Here is a 25,320-nt window from a genome sequence, read left to right on the forward strand (position 1 = left end):
CTGCCTGCCTTTTTCCATCTGCCGGTGTTATCCAAAGACCCAGTGTAACATTGCCAGTGATCTCTTGCTGCTGTAACAGTTCAGTACTCTTTAGAGTATACTATCATGCCCCAATAATAGAATTAACCAGTATGCTGTTTTTAATATCTACTCGTTTTTGCACAGTACTCTTTACTGTGGATCATCTACTTTCTTACTAGAGAACAGCCTCAGTTTCAGGTGGCATAGGAATTATTGTTACAAGCATTAAAACTGTAAATCGTATCTGCAGTCTGTCACACGTTTACGGAGTTTACTATTTAATTTAGTTATATACATGTGCAGTGAATCTTATTTCCAGTAATTTGCTGTGATTATATCATGTTTCATTTTATTTATAAGATAATGTTTTTTGCATTGAAAATATGGTTACATGTTGGCTGTTTATGTGTTAGCTTTTTACGTAAATCTTGATGTATATTTAAATTTAGCATCTGAGTCTATTAGGTCCACTACAGTTTCTCATAAATGTAAACAACCTTCTGTCTATTTTACATACAGTAGAATTAGTTCTTTTTGCGGATGACATTAGTACTGTAATCAATCCAAACATGTACATACAGCAGTAGAAAAAATTGTTAATAATGCTCTTAAAACTATTATCAAGTGATTTTCTGTGATTGGTGTCACTCTCAATTTCAAAAAGACACAAATATTTTGTGCTGCACATGTAGGTGTACTACACCAATGACAAGTGTAATTGGGTGAGAAAATAATAACTTGGATAGAAACATCCAAATTTTTATGTCCCTATTTTGATGAGAACTTAAACTGGAAAAACACACATTCTTGAACCCTTAATCATTGCAAATTTTTGGGAGACAAATTGTTAAGTTGGCGTATTTTGTGTACTTTTCATTCAGTAATGTCGTATGGAATAATGTTTTGGGGTAATTCGACTTTAAGAAGGAAAGTTTTCGCTGCTCAAAAATGTGCTGTAAGAATAATATTCCATGCTCATCCACGATCATCTTGTTGACATCTTGACTACTGCTTCGCAGCATATTTATTCCCACATGAAGTTTGTTGTAAATGATCCACTGTAGTTCAAAAGGAACAATGATGTGCATAATTACAATACCAGAAGGGAAAATGATATTCATTACTCCACATTAAGGTATTCTTTAGCACAAAATTATGTATTGCTACCCCCCCCCCCCTCCCCCACTGCCCTTCCAGCTTTAAGTTTGGTACAGATTTAAACATAAGGCTTAACTATCAGCCAATTTGTTAGCACAACCAGATATTCTACTTTCACATCTGTTGGCTTTACCAACTCACAACCAGGTTGTCACCTTCCAACATAACATACACCTTGGGCTGTGCTACAGACCAGTCTGTCGCCACAACCAAGATTTCATGGAAGGGGGGAGGGGGGGGGGCAGTGCAGTACCACTCTTTAACCCAAAAAGATGGGCACAATGCTGCTACTAAAAATTTTAATCACTTACCCAGTGATACAAAATGTCCAACAGACAGCAAAGTTAATTTTGAAAACTAACTGAGAAAATTTCTCCTTGGCAACACCTTCTATTTCGTAGATGATCAACTTATAGCTATTTTTACATATGAATGTGTAATGTGGAAATAAAGTGACTATTTCCACATCATTATGATTAATTGTACAAATGATCCATGGAACATGAGAGTGAATAACTTCAGAAACCCCCATATTGGCTAGAAGTTGTCAAGTATTGATGATTTCCGTTTTTTGATGTTATTCTCATTGTATATCCTTAACTTACAGCAGAAGTCAAAAAAATATTCTTATGACTCCCTACTTATCTCAATTTTATGTGAGCTATGCAGTTCACTTTCACAGTTTCAACTCTGCTAGTTCATCTCTCTTACTTTCCAAACTTCACAAAATCTCTCCAGAATACCTTGGTGGACCCACACGTTTGGGAGAAAGTATATTGCAGAGAAATATTCATTCTGAAAACAACCCCAAGTCAGAGGTTAAGCTCTTTCTTTAAAATATCTTTCCTCCAGGAGCACTAGTTCAGCAAGGTATGCAGGAGAATTACTGTAAAGTTTGGGAAGTAGTAACAACTAGAAGAATTTTAACCATTACATTCTGTAGATCTCGGGGGAGGGGGGAAGTACCATGCAGTTGGAATAAATCGCAGGCCACACTCATCTACAAGATAGGTAGTAGTAGTGATCTAAAAAAAATTTGTCTGATATCATTGTTATCTATCTACTACAGAATCCTATAACATGGTCTGAGCTCAAACTTACTGAGATATCTCAAACACAGTGACCACCTCTGCGCTAACCTGTACGGATTCTGAGAACATTGCTCACGTGAAACCCAACTTGCACTTTTCTCATGTGACATCCTGAAAGCCAGGGATCAATGTGGACAGGTTGCTGCAGTATTTCTTGACTTCCGAAAAGCATGTGGCTTGATACCAAACTGATGATTAGTAACAAAACTATGACACTATAAAGTAGGGTCTGTTGAACAGAATTTGTGATGGGATTGAAGATATCTTGGTAGGGAGGGTGTGGCAATTTATTTTGGTCAGCAAATCGATGACAGGTGTAGTATTAACAGCAGTTGTGCCTCAGGGAAGTGTGTCGGGACCCTTAGTGTTTGTGTTGTACTTTAATGAATATTACTAGTGGCCTCAGACTTTTTACAGGTGAAGCACTTAATTATAACGAAATGCTGTCAGAAAAAACTGCACAAATATTTGGTCAGTTTCATAGTTGTACTTGATTTAACTATTCAGAAATGTAAAGTTGTACTCCTCAAAAATTGTGAAAACATAATATGCTGTGACTGCTATATCAGTAGGTCACCATTGGAATCTGTCAGCTAGTACAAATACCCGAGATTAACAATTTGTAGGGATATGAAATGTAATCATCTCATAGGTTCTGTTGTAGGTAAAGCAGGCGGAGACTTTGATTCATTGGTAGCAAAATGGGAAAAGACACTCAGTCTTCGAAGGAGACTGCTTTATTTATTTATTTTCATTTTTTTAACTAAGCATCCATTCCTCAAATCTTTGATATATGATATAGCTTACTTTTTGCATAAGAACACAGTTTTTAATGGATGTTACATAAAATAAATAATTTGAAGCACACGATACACGACAGCAAATAATTGAAAAATAATACATTAAAGTAATAGTACAATCTAACACAACAGACACAAAAGCAATTTTGGATACAGAATACAAAAACTGAAATAATTCAAATTTATGTCAACAGATATTCATTTACAGTCTAATAGCACCTGCCTTGCAAATGTGTTTTTAAAGCCACTTTGAATTTTTGTTTTTCTTTTATTTTCTTAATGTGATGGGGAAATTTATTGTAAAGCTTTTGCCAGTTTTCAGTGGTCCATTTTGTCTGAATTGTGGTTGCATACTCACTGTGCAGGTCTGATTTTTGCCTGATGTCATATGTGTGGATTGCTTGATTTGTACATACTAAGTTGTGTTTAGCTTCTGAAATTTTCTTGATGGAAGTAATTATCTCAAGAATGTACAGGCATGGCAGTGGTAGTATTGGGAGTGTTTTGAAAAGGGGTTTGCAAGAGTTTCTGTGCGTGGTACTTTCAATTGCTCTAGTGGTTCTCTTCTGTGTTATAAAACAGCTTTTGCTTATGGGTGAATTGCCCCAAAAAATTATCCCATATTGTAGCTGTGATTCCGCTTGACCATAACACACAATTTTTTTTATCTTTCTTTTGTTGTACACCTAGCAAGTATGTATTTTTATGTCATAGCATATTGTGCTAGCTTGTTGCTGATCTTTAGATTAGATTAGATTAATACTAGTTCCACGGATCATGAATACGATATTTCGTAATGATGTGGAATGAGTCAAATTTTCCAATACATGACATAATTAAGTTAATTTAACAACATACTTAAGTTAATACAACAACTTTTGTGTTTTTTCATTTTTTTTATAATTTTTTTGTTTTTTTTTTTCTTAATTTATATCTAAAAATTCCTCTATGGAGTAGAAGGAGTTGTCATTCAGAAATCCTTTTAATTTGTTCTTAAATACTTGTTGGTTATCTGTCAGACTTTTGATACTATTTGGTAAGTGACCAAAGACTTTAGTGGCAGTATAATTCACCCCTTTCTGTGCCTGTGCCTGTGTAATAAATGTGCGTGTTCCACTTTATGTTATCCTGAATCCATATTCCTAGAAATTTTGTCGAGTTTACAGTTTTTAATTGTTTATTAAATAGATTTATGGTAGGGGTTAATGATGTTCGTTTTGTGTGGTATGAAGGTGCATTGCAACAGTTTTTTCGGTGTTAAAAAAAAGATTGTTATTGGTGAACCATTTTGCAATGTGTGCAGTGCAGTTTTGTACTTCATTACGTAGTTCTGCAGCAGTTTCACCTATTATCAAAACATGTGTATCATCCACAAGTTTTATATACACTCCTGGAAATGGAAAAAAGAACACATTGACACCGGTGTGTCAGACCCACCATACTTGCTCCGGACACTGCGAGAGGGCTGTACAAGCAATGATCACACGCACGGCACAGCGGACACACCTGGAACCGCGGTGTTCGCCGTCGAATGGCGCTAGCTGCGCAGCATTTGTGCACCGCCGCCGTCAGTGTCAGCCAGTTTGCCGTGGCATACGGAGCTCCATCGCAGTCTTTAACACTGGTGGCATGCCGCGACAGCGTGGACGTGAACCGTATGTGCAGTTGACGGACTTTGAGTGAGGGCGTATAGTGGGCATGCGGGTGGCCGGGTGGACGTACCGCCGAATTGCTCAACACGTGGTGCGTGAGGTCTCCACAGTACATCGATGTTGTCGCCAGTGGTCGGCGGAAGGTGCACGTGCCCGTCGACCTGGGATCGGACCGCAGCGACGCACGGATGCACGCCAAGACCGTAGGATCCTATGCAGTGCCATAGGGGACCGCACCGCCACTTCCCAGCAAATTAGGGACACTGTTGCTCCTGGGGTATCGGCGAGGACCATTCGCAACCGTCTCCATGAAGCTGGGCTACGGTCCCGCACACTGTTAGGCCGTCTTCCGCTCATGCCCCAACATCGTGCAGCCCGCCTCCAGTGGTGTCGCGACAGGCGTGAATGGAGGGACGAATGGAGACGTGTCGTCTTCAGCGATGAGAGTCGCTTCTGCCTTGGTGCCAATGATGGTCGTATGCGTGTTTGGCGCCGTGCAGGTGAGCGCCACAATCAGAACTGCATACGACTGAGGCACACAGGGCCAACACCCGGCATCATGGTGTGGGGAGCGATCTCCTACACTGGCCGTACACCACTGGTGATCGTCGAGGGGACACTGAATAGTGCACGGTACATCCAAACCGTCATCGAACCCATCGTTCTACCATTCCTAGACCGGCAAGGGAACTTGCTGTTCCAACAGGACAATGCACGTCCGCATGTATCCCGTGCCACCCAACGTGCTCTAGAAGGTGTAAGTCAACTACCCTGGCCAGCAAGATCTCCGGATCTGTCCCCCATTGAGCATGTTTGGGACTGGATGAAGCGTCGTCTCACGCGGTCTGCACGTCCAGCACGAACGCTGGTCCAACTGAGGCGCCAGGTGGAAATGGCATGGCAAGCCGTTCCACAGGACTACATCCAGCATCTCTACGATCATCTCCATGGGAGAATAGCAGCCCGCATTGCTGCGAAAGGTGGATATACACTGTACTAGTGCCGACATTGTGCATGCTCTGTTGCCTGTGTCTATGTGCCTGTGGTTCTGTCAGTGTGATCATGTGATGTATCTGACCCCAGGAATGTGTCAATAAAGTTTCCCCTTCCTGGGACAATGAATTCACGGTGTTCTTATTTCAATTTCCAGGAGTGTATGTTTGGGTGTTTCTGGATATGTCTAGGTCATTGATAAATGTCAAGGACAGCACTTGGCCCAAGATAGAACCTTGGAGCACACCATACTTAATTCCTTTTCCTGTAGAGTGTCAGAAGTTTTCTTTCTGATGCATGATTTCCACTATCTGCTCTCTGCTTTTCAGGTATGATGTTACCCAGTCATGTGCTAAGACCCTGATTCGTACATATTCTAATTTTTGAAGCAATAAGTTGTCTATCACATTAAAACTCTTGTGAGGTCCATAAATATTGCTGATACATGTCCTTTCTGGTCTGTTGTGGTCAAGGCTCCATTCACAAAATCAAAAATAGCAGTTTCTGTCAACAATACACTTATGTAACCCCGTCCCCCCCACCTAAAATATTGCTAAAGTGTGTGGACCTGTACCAAATAGATATAATGAGCGATACTGAACAAACACAAAGGAGGGCAGCACAAATAGTGACAAGTTTGTTTGACCCTTGTGAGAGTGCATGGAAATTCTGGAAAACCTGAACTGGCAGACGCTCAAAGGTGGTTGCCGACTGTCTCATGAAACATTATTTACAGTTTGGAGAAATGATATTTGGTGAGGAATGTACTACAGATTCCTACATATTCCTTTTGTAGGGACCGCTAAGATGAGGTTAGATTAATAACCACGTGCACAGAAACATTTGAGCTGTCATTCTTCCTGCACTCCATAGGCTAATGGAATGGGAAAAAACCATAATAAGTGGCTCAGTGGGAAATATACTTCACTGTTGGATTTGCAGAGTATTGGTATTGGTTAGTCTGCAAGATTGGGTTGTGAGTCATGTGTGCGCAGCTCCATCAGTAAGAAATGCAGGGTTTCAGGTTAAAGTCTTGTAATCTGTCAGGAAAGTTTCAAAACGTTAGTGCACTACACACACATTATCAACATATTGCTTACTCTTAAAGCTGTTTTCTCCTCCTCCATATTTGGCTCTACCTGACCCGTCCTTTGCTATATTCCATATCGCCCTCATTTAGTTGTGTAATATGGTGGTCCTCTTTCAGTTCATTTGTTTGACATCCAGATACTGTCTTTGGAGTAATTGAATCCCCCAGTACAGTTTCACTAAACTGCAAATGAACTCTCATCTGACAACCTGACATATGCCTCAGGCAGTCTGTCACCAAATCTATATTCCACGAAATAATATATACACAAAATATATTACTGGTGTTCTGTTATCTTCCTGTTTGCACACATACAGTGTCATATGCCACAACATCATTAAATCACAGGATGAAGCTGACATCCGGCGTACATTGTGCAATACGCTGGAAAAATTACCTGGGGATTGAAATCCGTGTATTAGATTCTTATCTGTGTCCTTTGTTTAATCATGTGACGTAAACTGTCTTGTCTAAGTAGTGTGAGAGTTTTTAAAGGTAGTATACACAGGGAGAAATGCTTTTTCCATATAAAATATTTTCTGTATTGTGATTATGTACTTTTGTCAACAGGTACGTCATTTATAAGCTGCCAAAGATAAAAGCTTCAGACAATGTGTTAATTAGAAATGGCCTTGCATATCTATACATGACATCCAATGCAAGCAAAGGGTGGGTTTTATCCTCAAAATCAGTAAACAGCACTGATTCACTGCCTGGCAGGACAATGAGTCAGCTGTATGAGTCATGTTCAAATCAAGTAAGACCTGTTACTATAGCATTTTCTCTATAAGTTAATTTCATACAGACAAAATATCAGAACTTCAATTCATTGCAGTACGAAAATAATAATATTTGAAAGGCTACCTTATGGAATGCCACTCATTTTTACAGAATCCAATCATGTTGTCATGACAGTTTTCTGTGTTCAATGTTGACAGTCATTAAGTCTGTGTAATATGTCTCATGTTGTGAACTGACATAATGGACAATAGTCTGTATAATTTCTGAAGGTTAGCAAAAATAATTTTCTTTTGTTTATGAACATATTTTTGTTTTCCAGACTAACTTTAAATTGTAGGTTAATCTGACAGAATTTAATTATTATATAAAATAAATAAATCTTAAAACAGAATCATGGTGCAGTAACATTGTCCATGTTAGTGGCTACCTATACACACTTCAGTTGATGCTTTCATGGAGAAAAAGGTTTAATATCATGGTTGTTGTTGAAACTTTTCACCAGCTTTGAATGAAATATAGCTGTGTTTATGGAACTGCAGGGTTTGTGAACTGAACTGCACATATATAAATGTGGTGTCAGTGTATCACATCTGAACAGATAGAACTGTTGAGAGTATACCATGCGCATCATTAATATTAAAGAGAAAAGTGACTTGTCAAAAATTTTCAAATGCTATAGATACACTGCATTAGAATAGCTTGTTATCAATGTGATTCATTGTTTACCACATATATACTCACTGAACATAATGCCACCATACACTTGCAAATTAAAGTCCACCAGTGGAAAATAGCTTCTGTTTTGACAGCAGTTTCGAAACTGGACCTTACCTGTTGAAGAGTTTCTGGCGTGCATGAAAGTGATTTTCTGTTTGCTAAGAAACATTGAAAAACAAACATAGTCACTGTGTAGGGTGGCAAAAATCCGGGAATTGCTGGAATGATTCTTTTTTTGGTCTTGTGTCATAGAATAAAATAAATTATGACCATTTTCAGATCTCTGTGCTCATACAAGCTACTGTAAATGTATGTTAAAAAATGATGCTGAAATAACATTAACAGTTAGTTCAATACTGTACTGACAATGATTCAGTGCTATAAAATCGTATTGACCTGTCTTGAAGAGGAGGTACAAGTGCACTTGTAAACATACATTTATACTGTCATCGGTCATCATTTATTGTGTTCTGTGATCCATATGCGGATAAAGAACCTTTTCAACAATTCTTTGATCACTTTAATCCTCCACAATGGCAATGTCACATAGTATCAAAATGATGTCACATCTGACACAGAGAGGTATCAAAAGGCTATATTAGATTAGATACAAAATTAGTAGTGAAACAATGAAAATTAGGTGCAATAGATAATGATTAGCATGCTAAAGTTCATATCAGTATATTTTTGCAATAAAATAATGCACTGTCACTTATGCTATTTCACTTTTAAGCCTTGCAAAAAATAAGTAACACGATTGTGAAATATATCTAAAAGTATTCCAAACAGATAAATATGCTGAATACGAATGCCATGAATATGTGGGACTAGAAATATAAAAGTGATGAAATGCGACATTTCTTACATGAGAGCATACTCGATCTTTCCCAAATTAAAGCAATATAGTATTAAATGTTACTTTTGGACAGAGGTTTGTAATAGAGCATTGTTCACAATTTATGCACAAATTATGTCAAGGAAATTACATTAGGAACAAAAATAGCTAGTGAATTCGCAAAACTGGAAGACTGGAGCTCCCTAATAGTTCTGTCAAAGTTAGTAATATATTAATCAACAGTGCAAAAAAGTACCTCCAAAGTTGAAACTCATGATATTTGTATTTTGAAAATTCTGAAGTCATGTGATGGTTACATTTTTTGTAGGAAAAGTTTATGTAGAATTCACAAGGATTATTCATTAATATGTAACTCACGCTCGGTGTATATATAACGGATGTTCAAAAAGAAACAAGCCTAAGGCATAGTTACAGAAACCAGTACCTGTACCCCCCTGCGGGTCCGGGGGTAAGAATAGGCCCGAGGTATTCCTGCCTGTCGTAAGAGGCGACTAAAAGGAGTCTCACATTCCTTTATGTGATGGTCCCCTGTAGGGTTTGACCTCCATTTTTCAATATTTTCCCGAAGAGCAAGCCAATTGGGGAAAAGCGCCTTTCATGGTGCATTGTGTCCATCGTGCATTGAGATCTTTAGCCCATTTTCTCGTCATCACATTGCAGTCCTGCAATTTTCCATCTCTTTGGCGAGGACACCTTTCTGGGTGCACTTTCCACCATGTACTATGCAGTGTCACTTTCTGTGCCGACGATGACCCTGGACTTCTTTGTACCTCATACCCAGCACAGTAGCCAGTCTGTTGTGGTGGGCCTGCCATGTATCCTGTTGGTTGTAGCCCCCTGACAACACAGGGATCACTCTGCTGATGCCTGCGCCGTTAACTCCCCATGTATGCCAAGGAGTAGATGCCTGTCAACCTGGGGCATCAGGACTCCCGGCAATCGCCATCCTGCCAGGTGACCTTTAGTGTGGCTGGGTGGTGCCCGTGGGGAGGGCCCCTGGTCGGAGGGTCGGAGTGGGTGGCATCAGGGTGGATGAAACGCCATGAAGTGTAGTACGTCATATCTTGCTGGTGGTCTGCCACCAGCAGTCTCTAAGTGGGCAAAGTCTAACTTAAATGCTAAGAAATATGACCCTAAGTCATTCCCCTCCCTGGCCACACACCACGAGAGGAACGCTAGCCTAAGGATGGCAGTGAAGCTCCACCTTGGTACCTCATATGTACGAAAGTTGATGGGGAATCTTTAATGTCCGTGAAGCCTTAGTTTCTTGTGGAGCATTTGGAGGACGAGTTTGGGGAGGTGGAGGGCTTATCCAAAATGCGCTCTGGGTCAGTTTTGATAAAAATGGCATCCTCTGCCCAGTCATGGGCATTATTCACTTGTGGCAAGTTGGGGTATGTTTCTGTTACCATCGCGTGTCATAAGAGCTTAAATATGGTCCAGGGTATTATATTCCATGGGGACCTTCTTTTGCAGTCTAACGACGAGCTGCGCACCAATTTAGAGGGGCAAGGTGCTCATTTCGTCCGGCGCGTCCATTGGGGTCCGAGGGATAACCAGGTTGCCACCGGTGCCTTCATCTTGGCCTTCGAGGGTGACACATTGCCCCGAGAAGGTCAAGGTGATGGTCTACCCCAGTGATGTCAAGCCATATATCCCTCCCCCGATGCGGTGCTTTAAGTGCTGGAAGTTCGGCCATATGTCTTCCCGCTGCACTTCCAGCCCCACCTGTCGAGATTGTGGACGTCCATCGCATCCCAATACTCCCATCTGTGTCAACTGTGGAGAGCATCATTCACCTTGCTTGCCAGACTGCAGGGTTTTACATAAAGAGTGTAAAATCATGGGATATAAGACCCTAGACTGACTGACCTACACTGAGGCTAAGAGGAAATTTGAACGTCTACATCCTGTGGCTATGACCACCTCATATGCTGCCGCTACGAGAACGGGTCTCGCCCCATCAGTTCCTCGAATTCCTGTCATATCTCAGAACAGGGAGACTACACCTGGCCCCTTGATGGTGGGGGACACTTCCTCCCTATTGCTCCCGCACCACCTACTTTGGGAGCAATGCCCCCCAGCCAATGGGGATTTCAGTCCCCACTTCTGAGCCAGAGAAGCATAAGGCTTCTTTGGCTCCTCTTGGTAGGAATGGTCCCTTGGGTCACTCCCTTCCCAGGTTTCTGCTAGTGGGAAAGATGACATCCACCAGCGGCTGAAGAGCCCAAAAGCAGCTGGTCGTAGGGCTTCACACTCATCCTCAGTCCCGGAGACTGATTCAGTGAAGTCCTACCAGCCAGGGAAGCCCAAGGAACAGCACAAGAAATCGAAAAAGAAGACCCCTAAGAACAAGGAACTTGTGGTGGCACCCACACCACCGCTACCTACAAGTTCTGCGTCTGAGGATGGGGTGGAGATTCTGACGTCTGCTGCGGACCTAGATCTCGCCGGACCCTCAGACACAAAGGATATAGACTGCTCAGGCAGAAAGTCGGTGGCAGCAGGTGACCCTGAATCGTAAACTGCCTCACTGAATGTTCCATGCCTTCCCAGTCTCACGATGATGTCATCCGCCAGTGGAATTGCGGCGGTTTTTTCCACTGCCTGTCTGAGCTACAGCAACTGTTAAGCTTTACACCTGCTGTATGCACTGGCCGCCAGGAAACCCGGTTCCCGGCAATGGGGACCCATGCCCTCCTTGGCTATAAGGGATATTACAGGAACCGTAGCGACTATAATTGAGTGCCAGGTTGAGTTTGCGTTTATGTCCTAAACTCAATCTGTAGGGAACCTGTGCACCTTCAAGCCCCTCTTGAAGCTGCGGCTATCAGAATATGGATGACGCAGGAAATAACTGTCTGCAATGTATATCTTCCTCCAGATTGTGCAGTACCCCTGAATGTATTAGTTGCACTAATTGATCAACTCCATACACCTTTCCTACTTTTGGGAGATTTTAACGTCCATAACCCCTTGTGGGGTGACACCGTGCTTACTAGCCAAGGCAAAGATGTTGAAATTTTACTGCCTCAGTTCGACCTCTGCCTCTTAAATTTATTGTGGCTTGAGGTAGTTACTCGGCCATTGATTTATCAATTTGCAGCCCATGACTTCTGCCATCTATCTACTGGAGAGCACATGACGACCTGTGTGGTGGTGACCTCTTCCCCATCTTCCTGTCACTGCCCCGGCATCAAGCCCACGGACACCTGCCCAGATGGGCTTTAAATAAAGTCGACTGGGAAACTTTCACCTCTGCTGTCACCGGTGACTCTGCCCCACATGGTTCTAACGATGTGATGGTTGAGCAGGTGACTACCAAAATCGTTTCTGTGGAAGAAAATGCTATCCTTCTCTCTTTAGGGTGCCCCCAGCAAAAGATCAGACTTTTTTTTTTTTTACCAGACCCCAACAGGTGTTCCTGGTGTTACCACAAATGGCGTGTTATCTACTGACGCAAACGCGATTGCCGAGCACAAAGCTCAAGCCTCTGCATTAGACAACTACCCCCCCCTCCCCAGCCTTTTGCACCCATAAACGGTAGATGGAATGGAAAGTCCTCTCGTTCACTACACGCCACAGTGAATCCTATGACGCCCCATTTACAGAGTGGGAGCTCCTCAGTGCCCTTGCACATTGCCCCAACACAGCTCCTGTGCCTGATTGGATCCACAGCCATATAATTAAACATCTCTCATCTGACTACAAGCGACATCTCCTGGCCATCTTCAACCGGATCTGGTGCGATGACATCTTTCCATCGCAGTGACGGGAGAGCACCATCATTCCAGTGCTCAATCCCGGCGTAAACCCGCTTGATGTGGATAGCTATCATCCTATCAGCCTCATCAATGTTGTTTGTAAGCTGCTGGAACATATGGTGTGTTGGCGGTTGGGTTGGGTCCTGGAGTCACGTGGCCTACTGGCTCCATATCAGGGCAGCTTCTGCCAGGGGTGCTCTACCACTGATAATCTTGTGTCCCTCAAGTCTGCCATCCGAACAGCCTTTTCCATTCACCAACACATTGTTGCTTGATCTAAATAAAGCATATGACACCACTTTGCGACATCATATCCTTGCCACATTATATGGGTGGGGTCTCCGAGGCCCACTCCCGATTTTTATCCAGAATTTCCTGTCACTCCGTACTTTCCGCGTCCGAGTTGGTGCCTCCCATATCTAGGAGAATGGGGTCCCACAGGGCTCTGTATTGAGTGTGTCACTATTTTTACTGGCCATTAACAGTCTAGCAGCAGCTGTAGGGCCGTCCATCTCAACCGCTCTGTTTGCAGACGACTTCTGCATTTCTTACTGCTCCACCAGCACTGGTGTTGCTGAGCGGCACCTACAGGGAGCCATCCACAAGGTGCAGTCATGGGCTCTTGCCCACGGCTTCCAGTTTTCAGCTGCTAAGTCGTGTGTCATGCACTTCTGTCGGCATCATACCGTTCATCCGGAACCAGAACTTTACCTTCATGATGATCCACGCACTGTAGTGGAGACATATCGAGTCTTAGGACTGGTTTCCGACGCCCGATTGACTTGGCTACCTCACCTTCATCAGCTTACGTGGAAGTGCTGACAGAACCTCAATGCCCTCTGCTGCCTGAGCAACACCAACTGGGGTGCAGATCGCTCTACTCTGCTGCAGCTCTACAAAGCCCTTGTTCAATCCTGCCTTGACTATGGGAGTCTGATGTATGGTTCAGCAGTGCCCTTAGTGTTGTGTGTACATGACCCAGTGCACCACCGTGGCATTAGCCTAGCGACAGGAGCTTTTGGGACAAGTCCGGTGGCCAGCGTCCTTATGGAGGCCGGAGTCCCTCCATTGTAGAACCAACATGCACAACTGCTCACCAGTTATGTTGCACACATTTGTAGTTCTTCTGAGCATCCGAATTATCGTCTTCTTTTTCCATACACGGCAGTTCATCTCCCACATTGGTGGCCCGGTCAGCTCTGTCAATTGCGATCCCTTCTGTCTGAACTGGAGTCCTTCCATTTACCACCTCCCATCCAGGTCCGTCCGCATACACCTCCATGGTGTACACCTAGGCCACAGATTCGTCTGGAGCTTTCACATGACCCTAAGGACTGTTACTCCTGCCGCTCTCTGCTGTCACTTCCTCTCAATTCTTGACGTGTTACGGGGGTTATGAAGTGGTTTAACCAATGGCTCAATGGCTGATGGTCATGTTGGCGTCGCCTGCATCCACAGAGGCCATTTTGAACAACATTACTTGCCGGATGACTGCAGTGTATTCACTGCAGAGCTGGTGGCCATCTCTCGTGCACTTCAGTATATCCATTCGTGACCCAGGGAATCATTTCTTTTGTGTACTGACTCCTTGAGCAGCCTACAAGCTATACACCAGTGCTACCCTCGCCAGCCTTTGGTAGTGTCCATCCAGGAGTCCATGTATGCCCTGGACCGGTCCCGTCATTCAGTGGTGTTTTTGTGGACCCCAGGACACGTCAGCATCCCAGGCAACGAACTTGCCAACAGGCTGGCCAAACAGGCTATGCAGAAACCGCTTCTGATCTGCATCTCTGAGTCTGACCTGTGCTCTGACTTATGCTGTAGGGTTTTTGGGCTTTGGGAGACAGAATTGCTTAACAGTACACACAACAAACTGTGTGTCATTAAGGAGACTACGAATATGTGGAAGTCTTCCATGCAGGCCTCTCGCAGGGAATCAGTTGTCCTCTGCTGGCTCCGCATTGGCCATGCTTGGGCGACCCACGGTTACCTCCTGCGCTGTGAAGACCCGCCTGAACGTTGGTGCGGCGCCCAGTTGACAGTGGCCCGTATTCTGGTGCCCAGTGACAAAATCTTCTGTTACCGGACTGATTGCCGCTAATTTTATGTGACAACGTCTCATTGGCTGATTTAGTTTTACGTTTTATTCGTGAGGGTGGGTTTTATCATTTGATCTAAGTTTTAGGGCATGTCCTTTGTCCCTCTGTGTCCTCCACCCTAGTTCTTGTAGAGTGGAGGTTTTAATGTGTTGCAGAGTGGCTGGCTTCTCCTTTTTTATTCTCATGGTCAGCCAGCCATGGTAATCTGCTTTGTTGTTTTAATCTCTTCCTCCCATGTCTTGCATTTCTATGGTTTTCTTTTCCCCTTTTGTCCATTTACATGTTTGTTGCCCTTCATTGTTCTTGTGAATTTTCCTTTCATTCCATTTTGATTCGTCAGTCTCGTTTGTTTTATTCGGAACAAGGGGCTAATGACCTCATAGTTTGGTCCCTTTCCACTTCTTTTAATCCAACCACCCAACCAACCAACCAGTACCTGTATGTTAGAAGTATTGATCCTGGCTGTTGAGACACTTGTCCCACTGTGACACAAGGCAGTGAATGGCTGTCTCATAAAATTCCCAGGGCTGTGATGGTAACCGGTTCCGCACGTACAGCTGGACATCATCGTCCAAGGTGAATCATTTGCCCCTCAGGGCATTTTTAAGGGGACAAAAGAATGGCGTAATTACAAGGAGAGAGGTCCGGACTGTATGGAGAACCTCCCATTTGAATTTCTGCAGGAATGCTGCGACTGTGTTGGCCATATGAGGCTTTGCAAATGTGAGGCTTTGCATTGTCGTGGAGCAGTATGACCTCATGGGTGAGATTGCCTGGTCATTTTGATTTGATCACTTGGCAAAGGGTGGTTGAGGTTTGTGAGTAACACTGGGCATTTACTGTTGTCCCGTGCTGCATGAAGTGAATCAGAAGGGGACAATTAGTGGTCCCCTTACAAAGGCTCTGAGGGGGCAAATGATTCACCTCGGACAACGATGTCCAGTTGTACATGTGGAACTGGTTAACATCACAGGCCCAGACATTTTTTGAGACAGCCATTCACTGCCTTGTGTCACAGTGGGACAAGTGTCTCAACAGCCAGGGTCATTACTTCGAACATACAGGTACTAGTTTCTGTAATTATGCCTCTGGCTTGTTTCTTTTTGAATGCCCCTTATAATTCTTATTGCAACCGTGTACATCATATACACATATGCTGTCTTCCCTGAAGCAGAAAGTAATCTGACAGCAAAACTGCTACGGTCGCAGGTTCGAATCCTGCCTCGGGCATGGATGTGTGTGATGTCCTTAGGTTAGTTAGGTTTAAGTAGTTCTAAGTTCTAGAGGACTGATGACCACAGATATTAAGTCCCATAGTGCTCAGAGCCATTTGACAGCAAAACACTCTGACAAATCACAGGGCAAAACATGAGTAAATACAAATGGAGTGGATGTGGCTGTAAGAATATTGCTGGGATTTAATTCTTTGTCCCTGTACCTGAACCTAAGGACCCTATTTCAGCATTGGGCTTGCTCTTTATATTGTCTGCCATGTATTATTTACTGAGAGATGCAGGGTTGCAAATAGTTATTGCAACCTTTCAGCTCCTGATCGATTGTAATGTTGCTACGTTATTGGCAAAATTTATTCTGTGCATAATAATGTTTTCTTAAGTAATATGTATTTTTTAATCATTTATAAAAATAGTACTAAATGCTACTTATTTTTAACAATGTCTGAAGAAACAGACATTGGTGACAATCTACCATCTGTACTAAATTTATTTGCAGTTGCAAAATGTTTCTGATATTAAAAAAAGCTGCATTAGCTACGAAGATGTTACCTATTGATGACACATGAAAACTTGTGCTGGACTGGGACTGAAACCGCATGTGTCGTGAGCAGTCTCCTTAACCTCTTTGGCTATCCAAGCACACTTCGAGGACCAGCCAAAACTGTCTACGAACCCATCGACCCCAACTTTACTTGGATTTCCATCACGGGGTTTCAAGAAGACAAACATATTCAACACTCTTGAAGCATTGTTAAAAATAAGTATTACAAGCCTCGACAGACAAAATGAAGAGCATAACACTAGTGTTGAATATGTTTGTTCCCTTTAAAACTTGTGGTGGGAATCCAAGTAAAGTTGTTAGTGATGGGGTCAACGACAATATGACGTATGAAAGTTTGGGTCAGTTCTAGAAGCATGCTTGGATAGCTGAAGCAGTTATGGCAACCCTTTGCGACAAATGGGAGATGAAAGTTTGGGTCTCAGTCCGGCACAAATTTTCATTACTCCGATAAGTAAGATCTACATACCTAATGCAGCTAACGTCAGAAAGATTCTGCAGTTGTGAATAAATTTCATAATAAATGTTAAATGAAAGTTATTAAAAAAATGGTAAAATTACTTATACAGTCTCAGTTAAATCATGTCATCATTCTTAAATATTATTTGACAGTCTTCAGTAGTCATAAATTTAATTTTCAATCAATTTATCAGTATTTAGCAATGTTATGGAGCATTATTGAATGCCATCATAGACAAAATGCTGTATTGGAATCACCCTTTTATTGTGATAATTCATCATGATGAAAAGATCAGTAGCTGAGCAAAGTTTGTAAGTGGCATTAATCATAAATTACATACACTAAGAACCATAGTTATTACAAATTGCAAATACAAAATAGAAGCACAAGAACATTGTAAGCTACTTGAACTTTGCTCCTAAGTATCTTAAGCTACTGAGTAACTCCAGTGTTTACTGAGCGGTGCTCAATACTCATACAAACATTAATACAAGGGGTTTCAAAAAGGACTTCACAACTTTAAAAATTCATATAAATTTATTGAAAGAAGATATAGAGCTGGGTTTAGTGTTATTTTGTAGGGAAACACATCAAGTTTTTTGTACCTTAAACTAAAGATGTTGTATGTGGCTTATCTTGCACACATCCCATCGGAAGTCAATTTCTTCCCAAACTCACTGTAGCATTGCAGGTGTAACTTGCTCAGTGGTTGTGTAAATTCTTGCTCTAAGTTCAGGTAGAGAAGCTGGCACAGGAGGCACAAACATGATATCCTTGATGAATCCCCATTTTAAAAAAAAAATTGGGTGGTGTCAGGTCTGGGGAACATGTGGACCATGTAACTGGCACATCACGACCAATCCATTGACCTGGAAAGCGGTCACAGAGAAAATACTGGACATCAGCCAGGTGGTGGGGTGATGCACCATTTTGCACGAAGTAAACATTTCATTCTTGGTCATCCTCGTTGATCTGTGGTATCAAAAATTGTTGTAAAATATCCAGGTACACTACCCTGCTGACGGTTTTCTCACATAAAAAAGGAGCCGTACACTTTGTTCTTGCTCAGTGCACAAAAAACGTTCAGTTTAGGAGGATCTTCGGTGTACTTGGTATAGAAATTACACTGAACTGTTGTCGCCAACTTCGATTCTTCAAGCCAAAACACACAGTTAGCGTCCAGTGAAGGCAGCCATCTTTAACGCAGCTCCCGCTAACACTCCTTATGGTGTGATTTGGCACTACCGAACTAAATGAGACAAAACTTTACGTATTTACCTACATATTGACACTACAGTCACCTCTGTAGGTAGTATGAATTAATTCATATGAATTTTCAAAGTTGTAAAGTCCTTTATTGAAACATCCTGTGTTAATCTTTCGAATGTGGCATGCAAGCTATGGTGCCCTTACGTAAGGCGCTGCTCAGCTAGCATCATAACATTTTTATGAATAGTCTGGATTCTTAGCTACATATTGAGAATAACGCTTATAATAATGCTAATTATTATGCTGCTGCTATATTAGTTTTTAAATTGCATGGGTTCGGTTGTGAAGTTTTGATACTCGCTTGTGGGGAATAACATATTATAAAATGTACTCGAAGAAGCTTGGAAGTACATAGATGTAATACTGTGCTAAACTGATTTTTGTCAAAAAGTGTAATTTGTTTAGTGAGTCAAGGTGGCATTTTCAGGAACAGAACATGGAATTAAAGCAGTTTAGTGTTTTCTGGAGGCATCACTCACTTATCTCCATCTAATGTCTTTACTGTTTACTGCCTTTTATTACGTGAAGATGCTCAATGACTGGAATACACCATATTGTTGTATAAATTAAAGCAATAGGAAATCAGAAGACCATCTTGTTGCTTCTGTACTGATCAAGAAATTCAAAAATTGAAAAGTCTCTGTATGGTGTTCAGTACAAACTATGAGTATGATACTGTTGCAGTTATTATGAGTGTTGTCGAGAGATTCTTGAGAAAGTAAAGAAAATTCCTGTATTACTAACTACTTACCTTCAAATTTCCTCAGAGCTCTCTTTACCATATATAAGGGGTAATCAATAAGTTTCCGTTGGAGGATGTTGCTGCCGTATACATGCGATTTAGTACGACTACACTGCAGGTATAGAGGTTTTAACTGAAGGCATTGAAATGTCTCTGAAGCTACACGTCGTACCAAAAAAAGTTTGAATTCAAAGTTGTTTGTCTCGAAGGTAGACATCCAACAACACCACACTCACCCCCCACCCCCACCCCCACCCCACCCAATCCAATCCTCTCTCTCTCTCTCTCTCTCTCTCTCTCTCTCTCTCTCTCTCTCTCTCTGTGTGTGTGTGTGTGTGTGTGTGTGTGTGTGTGTGTGTGTGTGTGTTTTTTGGAGGCAACTTTGAAATCTTTAGTGGGAATGCCCATTTTTTATTGCAGATTATGATTCTACAGCAAAATCTACATTCATTTTGTTTAAAGCATTTTCTTTGTTTTGCTGCAGATAGTGCTGTAACCAGAGGAATAGAAATGGGTACACTGTTGTAATTTACAACCTGCCACTGAATGGCTCTTGAATATTCAGTAGCACGTGGGACCGCTCTTTCACGCTGGAGGGTAGGACAGGCCAGGATTTCATAACTTCTAATTGGAAACCCCATTCGCAATGTTGTACTTCTCCAACATATCGTACATGTGACTACTCAATGTGGCACTGTGGCCATGCACCAAACTATGACGTATCATATCAGGCAGTACACTGCGACCAGAGCTAACATATAGTGCAAACGTAGAAACAGACAGTGGCCCTAAACATTATAGTACTAATGCAGTGTTATTGCCTGCATACCTACCTGTCATTAGGAGAACAGACATGAAAGTGGACAGTGACTGTTGCAAGCACAGAAGCAAAAATTGAAATGATGATGATGATTTAAGTAGAATTTAGGAGAAATTTTGAGGCTGCTGTTGCCTTGTAAGCGGTGCGTTTTCTGGAGAAAGCTTGCTCTCATCCCTTGTTTCACAAGGTTGTGAATGCCTTTATTTTTGATGGCAGCCTACAGACTGGCGAAAGGAAACAAACCAGACGTTTTACAGGAGAAGCTAATGAAACAGCTGTACTAGCAGCTGTGCACAACAACCTACGGATAAGCAACCAGCAATTACACCATGATTCCGGTATGTTTGTAGATAGTATTGTCACAATACTGCATCATCGTATCGTCCATATCAGGTGTCACGGCATCAAGAATTTCATGGTGCCAATTTCCATAAACATGTAGTGTTTAATGAATGGGCACATCAACAAGTGCAAATGAACCCCATGAGCCTACATTCACAAACCGTGGTATTGTTAATTGGCATAACATGCATTACTGGAGTGTAGACAATCGCCACTGGTTACAGCAAGTTGACCAACATCCTTAGACAGTTAATGTATAGTGTGGCATCATGGGGAACAAACTCATTGGTCCATATTTTACTGATGGCACAATGTATGGATGCAAATAGCAAACGTTTTTGGAACAGGAACCACTGATATTATTGCAGGATGTTGTCCTGAATGTTTGACAACGTATGTTGTTTCAGCTTGACGGTTGCCCGGTGCATTATGTAACTGTAGCACAGGAGATTTTAGACCATATTTTACACTGAAAGGTGGATCAGCAGAGGTGGTCCTATTAATTGACCCCCTTGGTTGCAGCACTTGACGTTACTGGATTTCTTTCTGTGAGGATGTTTGATAAGATGTGCCAGCAAGTGCCAACAGGCTGTGAAGACACAGTCAACCAACTCAGAAACACTTCTGCTGAAATTCCCGAAGATATGCTTCTGTCCTGTACAGTCATTTGAAAAGCAGATCACTGTGTGTATTGAAGTTGGCGGTACTACATTTGAACATTTACTCTAATTGGAAAAGTAGAGTAGTGTTTGCTTCACGCCATGTCCACAGTAGCGCATCGAGTAGTCCGCTGTTCATGATTTCATATGAATACAACATTGCTAATGGGGTTTCCAATTTGAAGTTATGAAGTACTGACCTGTCCTCCCCTTGCAGCATGGAGGTGGGGTCCCACGTGTCACTGGATATTTAAGGTCCATTGAGGAGCAAGTTGCTCGCAAATTACAATTCTGGACCGATTTCTATTTCTTCAATTACAGCACCACCTGTGGCGAAACAAAGAAAATGCTTCAGACGAAACACGTGTAGATTTTGCTGTGGAACCGTAATCTGCAATAAAAATGGGGATTCCCATTGAAGATTTCAAGGTTGTCCCTTCCACCCACACAGGGAGTGAGATAGTGGGTGGAGTGTTGTATCATTGGATGCCACCATCTGAGACAAACAAATTGGAATTATAACTTTTTTTTTTATTTGATGTGTATTTTGAGATGTTTCAATGTCTTCAGTTAAAATTAACGCCCTGTATAATCACTGACATGTATGCAAGGGATTACTGTGACGTTTCTGTCTTTCCACTATGTGTGCAGTAAATGTGGAAACGAACTATTACAAAATGTGTTCAAACAAGACCAAAGTGCAGTTATTCTTTTCTTCAAACACTGGTAAACATCCATCGGAGAATGAAGAATGTGTGTGGGACAGCATGTCTGTCAAATCAGTTGTGGAATGATGTGCCAAGTTCCAAGCTGGTCGTGTTGTGATGCAACACACCGGTCAATCTCATCCATTATGGACGAGTGGAGAAACACTTGAACATCCATTCTATAATCCTGATCTCTCTCCCCATGTGATTATAACACCTTTGGTCCCTTAAAAAGGTCTTCAATGGTCGGTAAGTCCAATCGGATGAGGATGTGCAGCACGCAATTGCAGACTTCCTCATGCAATAGGACAGTGTCTTACCAAACGAATATTTTCAACCTGTTGGATCGGTGGTATGATTGCCACAATGTTCACAGTGATTTTGCCTAGTTGGCGTACTGATTCGGGACTGTACTGCATTCAAATGGAAACTTTATCACCCCCATATATAATGCGCCAATTCATTTGGTCTTACAGAACCTTGTCAAGGAACTGGAGAACAAGAAGGTTGTTTAGAAATACTTCAAGATAACTGTAGCTGCTTTTGATATACACAATTATACCCATGGATTTTTTTTTCCACTTTTAGGAAGAAAATGAAATTTCATTGGGCCACATCTGATCTTCAATGTTTAACCACAGGTGTGATTTGGGACTCAAGAAATGCTTATGTATGCAATATCCTGTGAGTAGGCTCATTGTTGTGGTGGAATCCAAGTAGAGCTGTCATTGATAACATCACCTGGATTCTCTTGTAGCTTCCACAATACTTTCTTCAATTGTGGTTGTGACAGTACCATTTGCAACAAATAAAATTCACACCATTCTTGTGACCACATACAGTGCTATGTTCCGTTTTGTCAGGCAGGCAGCCTGTATTTTTGTTTCTGTGTTATTTCGACATACTGCCTGTTGGCTTCCATGTCAGGATCTGTGGCCAACACTTGTGTAAAGATTTTCTTGGCATTTTGCCAGCACAAGTGGCTGGCATTGTCAAGGTTACACCCTCCATTGCTGGTGGTGGATTGGAATCTGGCCAGCAGTCGGAGAGTGTATGTACCTATTGCACCAATGTCCGGGGCTTTTCTCTGGATTCCCTTGGTGCAATGAACACTCGTTGCAGGTAGCAAGGGTAGAAGCACAGTGATAATGACCACTGTGATTCTACCATTGCTACCTGCAATGAGTGTTCCACTGCACCAAGGGAATCCAGGATTTGTTTACTGCGAGGCTTTCTTCTTTCTTGTGGAAACAGTGTTTTTGAATTTCTGTGCCATCTCTCTAAAAGTTGGCATGGTAGGTAGCTCCTCTCCACTGCAAGAATATCTGTGTCAGTGACTTTTTATCATGTTGTCGGCCTCTCACAATGCATACTCTGCCATGGCCGATTTCTCCATTTTCCCAACCTACAGTGCAATTTATATTAGACCCTGGCAGAGCATGTTTTGAGAGAGACTGACCAGCTGAGAACGTGGCCTCTGGCACCCTTGAGCAGATTTTGTATACAGGGTCATCACAATTAGTAGCAAAGCCTGACACAGGAAAAGTGTATATAACAGAAGTAAAAACGTCTCAGTAGTAGGATGAGAGGGGTGACGTCCTTTTTGTTTAGGGAAGGGGGTAAGATTTTACTCATGTTTTTGTTTTAGTATTAAATAACTGCAGGTGGTGTGAATAAGGCCTGCTGTACAATGATTAAGAAGCCAGGTAATCCAAAACTAGGGAAAAAAAAATCAGAACTAGACCTGGAATCAAATTTGAGTATTCTAATGGAAAACTACCAACTGGGTAACACAGTACCGAATGAAGGTTTTTGTCATAAACATGATAACTTGGCGACACATAACCTTTGACATCTGTCTTTTACTGAAAATATTCATGGGATGATACTTTGTAACAGACTTTTTGTACTGTTAGTGTGCAAGGAATTGCTCTGTGGCATCTTGGAGTGTGCAAATGATGAAGATAACGTCTATTTTGTCATGGATTGCCTGTTGATGTTTATTAGAAAAGTGGCCACATCTGACAAAGATGATATGCAATTAGCTTCCTCATATTTATGGATAATGAATGTATAGTATGAATATGTTTCATGAGTACTCTTGTATTTATGTTATGGATGGTGGTAGAACAAAAGGAAGGAAAGTGGGGTTAAAGGCAAACTATTTTATACTCAGGTCTTGTTCATTCTCATCTAGTGTAGGTATGTGCCTTTCCCTTAATGGGATTTTAAAATGTTTCAGTCATTTTATTTTGACTAGAATTCCTTTGGTTTAATCTTCATTAGACTCCTCAGATGCTCTACATCACACTATTTCTGCACGAATGCTATTTATTCAGCAACTTCATACAAAATATTTATAGGCACATAGCAAATCACTCGTTTAAACAATTTCATACAAAATTGTTACCAACTATTAATTTTGACTCAAGATTTTGTTTATTATTCATAAGCTTGCTACATATATTCTCTCATACTTTGAAACTATATGTCTGTTCAGTATTATCAATAATAGTAACCTGAGGCATCACTATCTTGCATTTAAATACAGTGATTAGTAACTTTATTTAGATACAATTACTTAAATATTCTTCCCAAAGTCAATTACCCGATCAAAATGCAAAAAGACCTTATAAAATGATGGGGAAGATACTCCTTGCCCTTTGAATGTGTCTCCTGTTTAGTAACTGAATGTGTGTAATAGCTCATTTATGTTCTGTCCCGTTAAACTTTCATACTGACCAACTTCTCAGTTTAAAGCAAAACATTAATCCACTTCTTTCCTGAAGTGTTTTGCCGGCCGTGGTGGTCTCGCGGTTAAGGCGCTCAGTCCGGAACCGCGCGACTGCTATGGTTGCGGGTTCGAATCCTGCCTCGGGCATGGATGTGTGTGATGTCCTTAGGTTAGTTAGGTTTAAGTAGTTCTAAGTTCCAGGGGACTGATGACCACAGAAGTTAAGTCCCATAGTGCTCAGAGCCATTTCCAAGGATTCTGTAACATAAAACTTGCAGTTGGCTCCTACCTGTTGATTCACTATTAAAAAAAACTCCCCTTTAGCTGTGCTGTAAACTTCTGGGTACACACAGTTGTTTCAATACCACCTTGTTTGTATACTTCAAGAATAACTCCATTTTTAATTAATATACCTTAATGATAAGCTAAGTTTTGGAGTTCTGCAACATTTGTTAATCCTGCTTTTTAGTTTTTTCAAGGAAAGGTGGAATTTGAACTTTTGCATTATTTACAGTTTAGTGAACTATAGTTGCATAGACACATACCCTCACACCCTAGGATATTTTGGGCACTTAACATTACTTTAATCTAAAAGTTTGTGTTAAACTTTGTGGACGAATCTGTTCAGAAGCCTAAGATATGTTAAAGCATACAACTTGCACTGGGATAATGCCTTGTGGAATATTGTTTGGGACCCCTCGGAAGTGCAAGCACTTCTTTATCACACCCCTGTCTTTTTCTGATCTTGGTCACTGGATGTGTTTTCTTTCATATTTTTTGATTGCTATCTTTTGTAGATTAGCACTGTTAA

At 41.7% G+C, this 25,320-nt stretch overlaps 1 protein-coding gene across 3 annotated transcripts in view; it reads left to right on the forward strand.

The window, feature by feature from the left end:
* The window catches only part of LOC124721379 (plancitoxin-1), a 32,325-nt gene that overhangs the window by 1,044 nt on the left and 5,961 nt on the right, over window positions 1-25,320 (forward strand). For all 3 annotated transcript variants that reach the window (XM_047246313.1, XM_047246311.1, XM_047246312.1), the window contains exon 2: window positions 7,376-7,562. In XM_047246313.1, the coding sequence (XP_047102269.1) occupies window positions 7,376-7,562 (187 nt within the window). The remainder of the gene's footprint in view (window positions 1-7,375; window positions 7,563-25,320) is intronic.

The sequence above is a fragment of the Schistocerca piceifrons genome, chromosome X (genome assembly GCF_021461385.2).
Source record: "Schistocerca piceifrons isolate TAMUIC-IGC-003096 chromosome X, iqSchPice1.1, whole genome shotgun sequence".
Lineage (NCBI taxonomy): Eukaryota > Metazoa > Arthropoda > Insecta > Orthoptera > Acrididae > Schistocerca > Schistocerca piceifrons.